General features: G+C 34.6%; 1 protein-coding gene across 1 annotated transcript in view; it reads left to right on the top strand.

The window, feature by feature from the left end:
- LOC106721717 (S phase cyclin A-associated protein in the endoplasmic reticulum) overlaps nucleotides 1–12,890 on the top strand; it is a 53,410-nt gene that overhangs the window by 11,351 nt on the left and 29,169 nt on the right. Inside the window, exons 9-16 of the mRNA XM_045684145.1 lie at nucleotides 250–420; nucleotides 1,927–2,088; nucleotides 3,552–3,682; nucleotides 4,888–5,102; nucleotides 5,145–5,356; nucleotides 5,726–5,850; nucleotides 6,588–6,708; nucleotides 10,453–10,628. Coding sequence (XP_045540101.1) covers nucleotides 250–420; nucleotides 1,927–2,088; nucleotides 3,552–3,682; nucleotides 4,888–5,102; nucleotides 5,145–5,356; nucleotides 5,726–5,850; nucleotides 6,588–6,708; nucleotides 10,453–10,628 — 1,313 coding nt within the window. The remainder of the gene's footprint in view (nucleotides 1–249; nucleotides 421–1,926; nucleotides 2,089–3,551; nucleotides 3,683–4,887; nucleotides 5,103–5,144; nucleotides 5,357–5,725; nucleotides 5,851–6,587; nucleotides 6,709–10,452; nucleotides 10,629–12,890) is intronic.

Below are 12,890 nucleotides of genomic sequence, written 5' to 3' on the forward strand. Positions count from 1 at the left end.
TATCTACTGCTACTTGTATTTCGCGGCGGAGGTGTAGTAAAGGTGTAAACACTGATCTCTATAAATTAACATGTAATTGCTTTGAAATGACACCTCATGCTTCGGTCCGATTTAAACTCCCCTGTTAATGTTACGTGACATTTATATAAGTATATAAGTTCGAATCCACATCACAGCCACAAATAGGCACAAAATACTACGTGTTATAGCCAGTCCATTTATAGAGGTGAGTGTGTGTGTGTGGTGCAGGAGGAGAAGTCAGCGCGCGAGGCGGCGGTGTGGGACAGGCGACGTGCGCTGGAGGCTGCGCGACTCAACCGCGTAGAGAGCATCGTGGAGCGTCGCCGGCTGCTGCACGAGCGCGCGCAGGGGATGCGCGACCTGCGCAAGCAGGAGAGAGACGACGCCGCCAGGGAGAAGGTCAGACACTGCTGATGCAGGGTAGATACGGGATATATGGCACCGTGTGTTGGGTAGATGCGGGAGATATGGTACCGTGTGTTGAGTAGATACGGGATATATGGTACCGTGTGTTGAGTAGATACGGGATATATGGTACCGTGTGTTGAGTAGATACGGGATATATGGTACCGTGTGTTGAGTAGATACGGGATATATGGTACCGTGTGTTGGGTAGATACGGGATATATGGTACCGTGTGTTGAGTAGATACGGGATATATGGTACCGTGTGTTGGGTAGATACGGGATATATGGTACCGTGTGTTGAGTAGATACGGGATATATGGTACCGTGTGTTGAGTAGATACGGGATATATGGTACCGTGTGTTGAGTAGATACGGGATATATGGTACCGTGTGTTGGGTAGATACGGGATATATGGTACCGTGTGTTGAGTAGATACGGGATATATGGTACCGTGTGTTGAGTAGATACGGGATATATGGTACCGTGTGTTGAGTAGATACGGGATATATGGTACCGTGTGTTGAGTAGATACGGGATATATGGTACCGTGTGTTGAGTAGATACGGGATATATGGTACCGTGTGTTGAGTAGATACGGGATATATGGTACCGTGTGTTGAGTAGATACGGGATATATGGTACCGTGTGTTGGGTAGATACGGGATATATGGTACCGTGTGTTGAGTAGATACGGGATATATGGTACCGTGTGTTGAGTAGATACGGGATATATGGTACCGTGTGTTGAGTAGATACGGGATATATGGTACCGTGTGTTGGGTAGATACGGGATATATGGTACCGTGTGTTGAGTAGATACGGGATATATGGTACCGTGTGTTGGGTAGATACGGGATATATGGTACCGTGTGTTGGGTAGATACGGGAGATATGGTACCGTGTGTTGGGTAGATGCGGGAGATATGGTACCGTGTGTTGGGTAGATGCGGGAGATATGGTACCGTGTGTTGGGTAGATGCGGGAGATAAGGTACCGTGTGTTGGGTAGATACGGGAGATATGATACCGTGTGTTGGGTAGATGCGGGAGATATGGTACCGTGTGTTGGGTAGATGCGGGAGATAAGGTACCGTGTGTTGGGTAGATGCGGGAGATAAGGTACCGTGTGTTGGGTAGATACGGGAGATATGGTACCGTGTGTTGGGTAGATGCGGGATATATGGTAGTAGTATGTGTAAGAGTAGACATGGGAGAGTTGATACCGTGTGTAGAGTAACTACGAGAGATAAGGTAGCATATGTTGGGTAGATAAAGAACATATAATACTGTGTGTAGGGTAGCTGTGGGAGGATTGGTACCATGTGTAGGGTTGCCATAGGACATTGAATAGAGCCCAGTCGAGATGTGGTTGATCTTATATATGAAAGCTAGCTTTTTATGTCTACTATAAGTGATACTAAACTGTATTATATCAACAATGTATATAATATCATCTGAAATCATCATGAGATATTGCATTTTCCACCTTAACTCGTAGGCGGAAGGTGTAAAATCCCGTCTATCAGCGCTAGCGGCGGCGGCGGAACAAGAAGCAGACGCGCTGCGCTCTCGCATACGAGACAAGCAAGATGCCAGTCAGCAGAGACTGGAACAGCACCTGCAGGCTGTCAGAGAGAAGGCCACTGGACCTAGACAACCGGTGAGTGACACGCAGACAGACATACAAACTCTACATATATATGTTACGTATATATATTTTACCCTAAAATATCTTCCTGATTTTTTCTTTTGTAATTGAATTTAGATATAAAAAAAATATAGTATTTCTTTTATTGTTAATTATATTTAATATTGCATTACTATATTATAATAAATTATATATGTATTTTTGTAATTTTTATTATACTAGCTTTTGCCAGTGACTCCGTCCGCATAGAATTAGGAAAAAGCTTAATAAGTAGTATTCTTCTATATCTGGGTTTCTTAAAGCGTTACTAATTCTCACTTTGTCTTCTATTGACCTAAATCAGAATTAATAATAATAATTGATCTTAAAAATAGATAATTTACCCATTTTTCTGAGGTAATAGTTCATTTTGGAACAGGGGGTCACTTGTACAAAATAGTTTTGGGATCTCTGTTCTATATCTGTGACAAATTACATCAAATATGTTGATCTTTTCTGGAGATATATTCCAATAAACATCCATCCATCCAAACTTCCTCATTTATAATATTAGTATATTAGTATGATTATATATAGTGATAGTGTATATAGTATGTATGTTGGAACATTAACAGGGTGTGAGGGTAAAGGTGACAGTCGTGAAAATATCGGTAAGTTATATGTGAGTTCTGCTTATCTTATATATACTACTACCTTTTACCCGCGACTCCGTCCGCTCGGAATAAAAAATAGAAAACGGGGTAAAACTTATCCTATGTCCGTTTCCTGGTTCTAAGTTACCTGCCCATAAATTTTCAGTCAAATCGATTCAGCCGTTCTTGAGTTATAAATGGTGTAACTAACACGACTTCCTGACTATGTATATAAGATTTTTTCAAATAATGTTTGTATGTGTTCATATCTTAACATATAATATCTTTTTATAAATACAACAATGTCTTAATTAAATTAAATGCTTGTTTTTCTATATTTAGGGTTGAAATTTACTATTTTCTGGATGTCCTTATGTTTGAATATGTTTTTTGAATAGATAAATAATTTCAGCTTTAAAGTTGAAAATTCTATTTTTTTTATATAACAAGGTGGCAAACGAGAAAGTGGCCACATGAATTCGCCGAAATGGCGAAGCGACCGCTGCCCATAGACATTCACAAATGCAGATGTGTTGCTTACCCTCAATCGACGAAGAAGGAGACGCACAAAAAAAGATATATTTAACCTCCTTATGCATCTCCTCAATCATCAAATTCACTTCCCCTTCCCATCTTTTCCTTATAAGAAAAGGGTGGGAAGGGAAAGAGGTACTAAAATTAGGCTTTTTTTATGCCACTGACAGGGTAATGATTTTTTCGTATATGAATTTAAATTTGTTTGGAATTTTATATCATTATGGCAATCGTTTTGATAATCAGTTGAAATACTTTTTTTATTATTAATTTTTTTAGATATCCCTAATACAAATTATTGTTTCCCAGACGACGTCAGAAAGTCACGAACAGAACGAAGAAGAGGAGGCAAAGCGCTACGAGCAGGAGAGAAGAGAGAGGGAGAGACAGAAGAATATCAAGAAGAAAGCGAGAAAGTTGAGACTTAGGTTGCTTAATATGTAAGTTGAACTTTCTTTGTAACATTAGAATTTAACTTTTGTAACATCTTGCTGTCTCTTTCCTTCTCTTTGATAAAACAGAGACAAGAATATATTGAAACAGTATGACATTTAAATTTTATTAATATCTATAGTTTTTTATTTTGGAAAGTTTATAATTTGATGATAAAATATCTTTTTTTTAAAAGTCTACGTCAGTGATTATCAAACTTATTTATTTCACCGTCCCCTTTGAAAATCAAATATATTTCAGAGCCCCCTAATTTTTATTCATTCATTTCATTTTTTTATTCAGCCCTAAAATTTAAAAACCACAATTTCATTACTTTAATTAGTTTTAACGCCCCCCATTTTTTAGGCCCCTTAACGCGCCCTTCTAGGTCTCAAGCGCCCCCAAGGGGGCGTTATCGCCCACTTTGGGAAACACTGGTCTATGTATATAACCTTATAAATGTAGAATTGTTCATTTTTCTTGAATATTGTCTTTCTTTGTTAGGTTTTTGACTAGTTATTAGCCACTTTAAGTAAATAATTTCTTATTTTGACTCATGTATATATGAGACATTTAAAATATACTATTTTGATTATATAGTACTAGCTGTCGCATGCGACTCTGTCTGCGCGGATTTAAAAAAACTTAGTTATGCCATCTATGCCAAATTTTATACTGATCAATGCACCCTTTCTGGAGATATCTTCCAACAAACATCCATACATCCAAACATTCACATTTATAATAATAGTAAGATGTGATACTTAAATTTAATTAATCTTACTTATATTAAATGCGAATATTTAGATGTATGTAAGAAGTTATCTCCAAAACGGCTCAATAGATCTTGATGAAATTTGTCACAGATGATGAGAACACATAGACTACTTTAAGTTTTTTTTCAATGCCACGTGAGTGAGAGACGTGAGCGACAGAGTCGCGTGCGACAACTAGTATTTTATATATATATTGTTAGGACTGTTGAGGGTAGCCACACAAAAGGTTTTATAAGGAAGTATGCGCTGCTGCTCGAGGCAGTCTCTTTCCATCTGTCATTGCGGAATGTCTGACATTTTTGTTTATTTACGTTCGGTTTGAGTTTATACTATTGCCAGGATTATTTAGAAGTAGAGTTAAATTCATTATTTCGCTGTTAGTTTATTTCTTTTAAAATACTTTTGCATCAAATATCTTATAATATGATAATTTCTAGGAGTCACAACGATGATCAGATACCAACATACGATCACATTGGTGTACCATTTGGTAACAAAATGTTTAAAGTCATACAACAAATATGTAATATTATCACACCTTTATCTAATGAACAAGATACGATAAAACAAAATGGCGACACCGAAGATAAATGTAAAAAAAACAAATTATTAAACGGAGATATACATGATAAACAAACAGACAAACAGAACGGTATAGAAAATAATAATAATACAGATATGAAAATAATCGAAGAGAAAGTAGAGACGAAAAAGAAGAAGAAGAAGAATAAAGAAGTAGACAGCGGGAAAGAGAATGCGAAGAACAACGCTCCTTCAGTGTGCAGTTCTCAAAGTGATACTTCTAGAAGTAGTAAGAAGGAGACGAAAGTCTGCGTCACATTTGATCAGGTCCTTCTTGAGAGGAATCTTAATGAATTATACAGGATGATAGAAAAAATTGATAAGGTAAGATTTTCTTTTCCATACTTTTTGGTTTACTTTAGTTTTTTATCTAGCTTTTGCTCGCGATTTTGTCTGCGCGGAATTAAAAAAAAAAAAATTAAATATAGCTTTAATTACCAACATATATCTAGCCTTTTTTTGCGTTTTTAACGCGAATTTGTCTGCGCGGAATTAAAAAAAACTTAATTTTTTTGGCAAATTTTATCAAAATTCATTAAATTGTTCTAAAGATGCATCTTAACAAACATCCATTTAAACATTCGCATTTATAATATTAGTAAGACTTTGAAGTAATAAGTAATTGATAGTTAAAGACCTCTCAGAGACATTTAAGTGGAATGTGAACTCTGTAGCAACATGTTGTTATACCAGTTGTATCCCGAGCTGAGTGTGTCTCCCAGCGTCAGTGCTCAGAAGATGTACGGGCTGAGAGCTATAGGTCAGATGTTGGCACTCGCCTCGCAGAGGGAGGACTTGGCCGCACAGTTCACACCCAAGTGAGTGTCTTACAGCATCCCGTACAGAACATTCACCTTTTCATCATCATCAGCTCACTGTACGTCAACAATGAGGGGCTTTGAGAGTACCCTAAGAGCCCTGATCCAGTATGGGTTCACTTCACACATATCTTTGGATTTCTTCTCAGATATGTGCAGCGTCACGATGTTTTCCTTCACAGTAAGAACGTCGGATAAATGTACATATATAAATCTAACTTTGAAAAGCACATTGGTACATAGCGGGATTCGAACTCAGGACCTGCAGATTACAAGTCAAGTGCTTAACTCTAAATCGTTGATGGTCCTAATTGATTTAAATTCATCTAAATGTGGATAAATTGGTCAATAATTAAAAATGGTATGAATTAAAACATGAAATCTTTATTTTAGAATTATTCAAGGTTAGCAGTTTTGAGAATTTCTTAAAGGTTTTCATTTAAAATTCAATTGATTATGTCTCGATTGAGTGAATTAAAGAAAAAAACTTAATAAGTAGCCTATGTGTTCTTTCAGATTATTTTTTACATCTGTGCCAAATTTCATCAAAATCTCTCTGGTAGTTTCAGAACTATTTATTATGTTTTTATTTATTTATATTTGGACGGATGGATTTAGAAGACCAGTCTTCTAAATCCATCAGTCCAAACATTCGCATTTAGAATATTAGTAAGATGAACCTTTACACGCGTGTACTGTTGTGTACCCGTGTGACACGTGTGTACGACCGTGTGTAGGTCGTTGTGTACGAGCGTAGCGCTGGTGTCGCGGTGTGCGGGCGCGTGCGGCTCGCTGGCGGCGCACTTGTTGCGTTCCTCAGTCGCAGTACATCTCGCCACGCTGCTGCACGTCACACTGGTCTGTTTGCACTCGTACAACACATCTCATACATCACACATCTCATACATCACACACACAGCACATACAAGTGGGAACAATCCCGCCTATAGTCTGATAACTGTGTGTCAAAGGACTTGTACTGCCCTTTCTCTTCCTACCCTTCTTCTTCTTACCATTTCTCTTCCTACCCTTTTCTTGTATTCTCTTTCTGTGCGTCCCCTTTTCCTTTGATTAAAAGTAGGTAAAGCATCTGTAATTGCGGATGTCTATGAACAGAGGTCGCTTTGCTATTAAAAAAAATAAAAATTAATTGATTGCGGTTTCTAAATAGGTTAGATTTGAAATCAATGGATTAATATTCATTAAATAATAGAATAAACAATATTAGTTAGTTAATAGATCAGTTTCCTTTTACAGCATCTTGACGGTTAAAATACTTACGACTAGCTATCACCCGCGACTCCATCCGCATGACCTTAAATAATAAGTAGTCTATGTGCTCTTTGACAAATTTCATCAAGATCCGTTAAACCGTTCTGGAAATACGTTTTTATTTCTAACCTTGATATCCATTCGTCCAAACTTTCGCATTTATAATATTAGTAAGATTATATTATTCGCATATTTTCCATTATAGAAAAAGTTCTAAACTAGCTTAGATAAAAATATTATTCAAGGAAGTAATGTAATATGTATGAGAATGCATCATAAAGTTTTACGACTTTTACAATATTTGTTAAAACTTGTTTTTGTTTCGTAGAAAAAGGGTTCTTTGTAATTTTCCGATCGCTAAATTTTCACGACTTTCCTTCAATCACATTTCATAAGATAACTTTCTTTATTTCTTTATTGTTTCTAACAATTTTTCATGTATTTCGATTAATACAATCCTTTAGACTTATAAAACAATCCTATTATTTAAAGTAAAATATTTTCAAGAATTCAGTTCCCTGAGTTCACTTCAATACATAGAAATAATAGTAACAAATCATAAGAGACCGCTGTCGAAGGACAGACACATAGAAAGAGTATATTTCCCTTTCCTATGCATTACCATTTCCCCTACCCATCCTTTATAAGGATGGGAACTTAAAGTAAACTGAAATTAGGACTCCGGCACCTAATCTAGAATAATCTAGAAATTATTATATTGCATCTAGAAATATTTGAGTGTCTCCAATTTAATATCTTACATTTATGACCACTGTGTACTTCCATCCAATGTACTTCAGATGTATAGCCTCGCGTATATCTTGTTGAGGGTGTGTACAGCTTGCAATAGGGTTGATACTTTTAGATAAATAGATTTTAATTTATTAAAATCGATTTTAAATTCAAATAATCAAAGTATTTGTCTGGATTAAAAATGTCTTTTTGCGATTTAAAAAAATATATATTTTTAGATTTTTTAAAATGTTTTAAATTTTGGGTAAGACGGAAAATATAACTCAAAATATTTACTCAAAAATAAGATTTTAAAATAAAGTTTCTGTGACAATAAGTATAAAAAAATATCAGTGAAAACTGTTTAGATAGTTTATTTTAAAGGCATTCTCGTACAATATATTAATAACTTAGTACAAATAATAAAATATAAAAGTGCCAACCCTGGCATCGTTGTCGTCAACAGAAGGGCGTCTTTAAAAGCGTCGCCTAATGCATTGAGGAGCATTTAATTCTTCCACTCTACTTGCTCTAGTTCTAAATAAGTTTCACTTGAACTGAATCAGAACAGTATTTATTATAGCGTAAATGGTTAAATTTAAAAAATGTATTATTATGAATGGATTTGTTAAACTGTATTCAAAATTGTTTTTATTTGTTTATTTTGGACTTAAAAAATTAGGTCTTATCGTAAATATGGTAATACGCGGAATAACTGGATTTTTTTATTATTGTGTTATTGACCCGGCTGTTAAATTGCTACCTGATATATTCTATAGCTTTGCGGATTATTTAAAAAATTTAATAATGATATAAAAAATATCGTTTAACATTCTTAAATTAGTGAGGTAGACAGACATGTTTAACACTTTTATTTCAAAGTATTTATGTTGAAGTGTTAAATGAAACATGGGTCAAAACTAGCACCACTATTCCTTAAAAACTGAAAATTAATTTGATATTAAATAAAAAAAAATGTACAAAACATTCAGTTTTTTTTATGATTTCTTACAAATAATTGTTCCCGAAATATCCCTTGTCTGAAACCAATGAATTAAAAATACCGTTATTTTTTAAGGTGAACGAGACTATAACTGACTTAATCACATATCGCGCTTTTGTCTCGTAAACAAATAGATTTATGTTGGACGTAAGAAAAATAAAAAATAAAAACAAGATTTCGACGCCGATAAAAATCGATTATTATCTTTATCTCGACATCTTGGAACCTTTTTAATTACGAACGTGTTACAATTAAAAAAAACACTCGCAAAATAACGTCCTTTATTAATTGTTCATGTATTTTTCTGTAGTATTGCGCATTTCTTGCAGATAGATACGCAAAAAAAAACAATTTTTTTTTATTTTTTTAATAAAACTCTCAAGTATGCACATAATAATTAGGTCTTCGGTCTTAATGTTCTTTAAATTCTTATTATTTGATAATTAAATGTAAACAAACAGCGTCTTTATAATTATCGATGTGAAAATAACGGATCTTTAGGAATTTTTATTTCGGTTAATATTGCCCAACAAATTGTATTACATTTTTTTATTGCGCTGTTGGTAAATTCGTACTTTTTGATAATGAAAGTTGCCAGAATGTGGTTATATCGATACCTTTTGAAATATCGAATTAGGGAAAAGAATTTACACTCGTGGCACAGTGGGGTAGACAGTAATTATGACTTTTTTAACGCACAGTTTTTTTCGTCTCTGTCATATGTTCAGATTAGATCAATCCTTAACTTAAAATCCCGTTTTTCTTCTATATATCCTTCAATGTTTGTATAAAGCATGTAACTACTATTATATAAAGTAAATATTTCGTTCTATTTAGTACTTGTACAAGTACGGGTTATCGACTTAAACGCTCCCCCGCACGTTTCGTCTAGTCTTGATATAACGCACGCCACTTTTCGCCTGTAAGTGTTTTCTATATTTGTACGCTATTTTCAACCTTACAATACGTACAAAACTATAAATAAGTTCGTAAAAAAATTATCGTTATTTTTTTTACTTTGAAATTGATTTCCGCGACATTTATTTTTCATTAGACACTAAAGAAGTATTTTAGAACTTAGATAGATAGATAATCCCATCCCCTTCTTATCCTTCCATTTATAAGAAAATGGAAGACATCCACCATGTTGTTTTGGAGTGTGCTCGGAACGAACGGCTTAGACGTAATTATTTTAAGGTGTTCGGGTATAATGTCGGTCAGATAAACACTATCCTGGCTGACCCGTCTTCTGACGAGGCCAGGATGATGTTTAAGTTGACCGACATGTGTTTAAGAAACAATGTAAATAATTAGATGTAAGGTGTATTTGTTGGAAGGCTTATGGGGCGATATGGTCGCATTGCGACAAAGCCTCTTAAATTATTAAATAAAAAAAAAATATATATATAAGAAAATGGTGGGAAGGGGAAGAGGACTAAAATTAGTCCTCCGGCACCACATTCATCAGATTGTACGCGGAATTGCTTCCACTTGACGCCTGTCTTCTGTGTGGTTGTGGTATTACACTAATTCATACAACAGATGTTGCTTTTGCTGTCAGAAACCCACTGTTAATGGTGTAATTTTTGGTACAGGAAAAGAATCTTCAAGATGATAACAAAGAGACAGAACTGGCACGTTACTTGAGTGACTGCGTGAGTGTAGCTCTGGACTCTGTGCTTTGTGCCACTCGGCTGTATGAAGACGGCACCAGCAATGAAGATGCCAAAGTGATCGGTGCGCTGAGGAATAGAGCGCATTTGATCATCAGGTTAGTGATGTAACTAGCTGTTTGTATTAATGTTGTGATGTTAAACTAGCTTTTTAATTTAGTTTTTAATTAGCTCTCGCCTACGTTTTTTCATGCGGAATTGAAATAAACTTAGTAAGTTCTTCTTCTTCTTTCAGACTATGTTCTACATCTGTGACATATTTCATCAAGATACGATGAGCCGTTTTGAAGATACCTTCAAACAAACATCCATCCATTTGAACTTTCATATATTACTAATATTAGTAAGATAGTAAGAAGTGTTACTATGTCAAGATTATAATGATAATTGAATTCCGGGACTTACCGTTGGTTTCTGAGACAATAATCTCTGTATGAAACATATCGTCATCCTTGTTATCTTTGACAAAACAGAGATAACATGTTTTAGAGAGATTTTGGTCTCGGAAACCCACGGTTAATGCAGTAGTATATTTAACTAAGTCTGAAAGTAACAATTAAAAACTTTTTAACGAACGAACAAACTTATAAACACCCTTTGGATATTTCTCACAGAGGATTATATCATTGAAAATCTTACTAATATTATAAATGCGAATGTATGTATGGATGGATGGATGTTTGTTTGAATGTATCTCAAGAAAAGCTCACACATCTTGATGAAATTTGGCATAGATCACACAGTCCGGAAGAACACATAGACTACTTATAAAGTGTTTTTTAATTCCACGCGGACGGATTCACGGGCGACAACTAGTCACACATAAAAATATAAAAATATTAAACGAAAAAATATATATGTTTTTTGTACAATTTACACGGCTTCGCTTTATCTGCCAGTATCACCTCCTTGACAGTGTACAACCTCTGCTGTACTAACAAGGAGGTTTGATATCTTCAGTATTCGTTATACAATTATCATACATATTCTATGGTTACACGTGTCATTTAAATTATTTAAAACATTACTATAATAATTTCGGGATTTTTTATTTAAATTTAAAGATGATAAAGTATATTTTACTTTGTCACGTCTTAGAAGGTGTGACCAACCTTTAGGCATTATGATCTAATTTGTCTAATGCACTCACACGACGCCCCTCTATAATACCAGGGGTAATGCAAGGGTTAACTTTCAAAGTGATTTATATCTTATTCTGTTGCATTAAGGTTGCTTTTGTAATATCCTTATGGATCAAGATTGTACCGGTTTGTAATGTCTAGGAGTATTCAAGTTATGACTAACCCTTTGATGCCGTGAATTTAATTTGGTTAATTAAATTGAAGATTGCTTTTGATACTGTCATGGTGGCAAAAAATTGCAAGGGTCTATTGAAGTGTACAATTTGGTATAATTGATTAATTGGTAGGAACAAAAGCAATTTGATATTCATATAGATATGTTGGTATCAACAATGGTGGCTACTGGAATCTAGCCACAAAAATATTTTTCAAATTATGTTCATACACTCTGTTATTTAATAAATGACGGCAATTAATTTGATTTGAGTCATATTTACCGATAATTTACTTCCAAATTAGTTATTTATTGCTTGACTAGCTGTCGCCCGCGACTCCGTCCTCGCGAATTAAAAAAAAAAACTTTATTTTATAGCCCGTTTGTTCTTCCAGACTATGTTCTAAATCATTGCCAAATTTCTGGAGATACCTTCAAACAATCATCCATCCATTTAAACATTCGCATTTATTAATATTAGTAATATTTTTGGTCCTTCGATTTCATGAATAGCCAAATGTTATGTCACAGCAAAACAAAACAAACGTCAATACGTATTTCACAATCAGTGAAGTGCTTTATTTTAATTAAAACAGCTATTTAACAATAGTCTTTCCCCCTGTCGCAAATGTTCGCAGTGTAAACGCATTGTGTTTCATGACATTGCATTTTAGTGCCAAGTGAAATTTGATTAGACCTGTTTTGTTGTCACTAAATAAACATGGCGTATGGTGTAGTTAGAGGGCTATTAGAATTCCATTTTATAGTTGAACATTTTCGTATGTAAGTCGCGAATTCCGTTCTCAGGAAATTAAAAAAGAAAACTAGTTTTTCCAGACTATGTTCTACATCTATGCCAAATTTCAGCAAGATCCATACAGTTCTGGAGATACCTTCTAATAAACATTCGAATTTATAATATGGCGTCACGTTTAATTATAATCACTTTATATTTTTTTATATGTCGAAATTTTGAATACAGTCTCTTATTTATAAAGGTTAATACATCTCAAATATAAAATGTCACCTATTTACTTCGGCTGATATTGACTGCGAAATAACAA

This window comes from Papilio machaon, chromosome 25, assembly GCF_912999745.1.
Source record: "Papilio machaon chromosome 25, ilPapMach1.1, whole genome shotgun sequence".
In the NCBI taxonomy this organism is placed as follows: Eukaryota; Metazoa; Arthropoda; class Insecta; order Lepidoptera; family Papilionidae; genus Papilio; species Papilio machaon.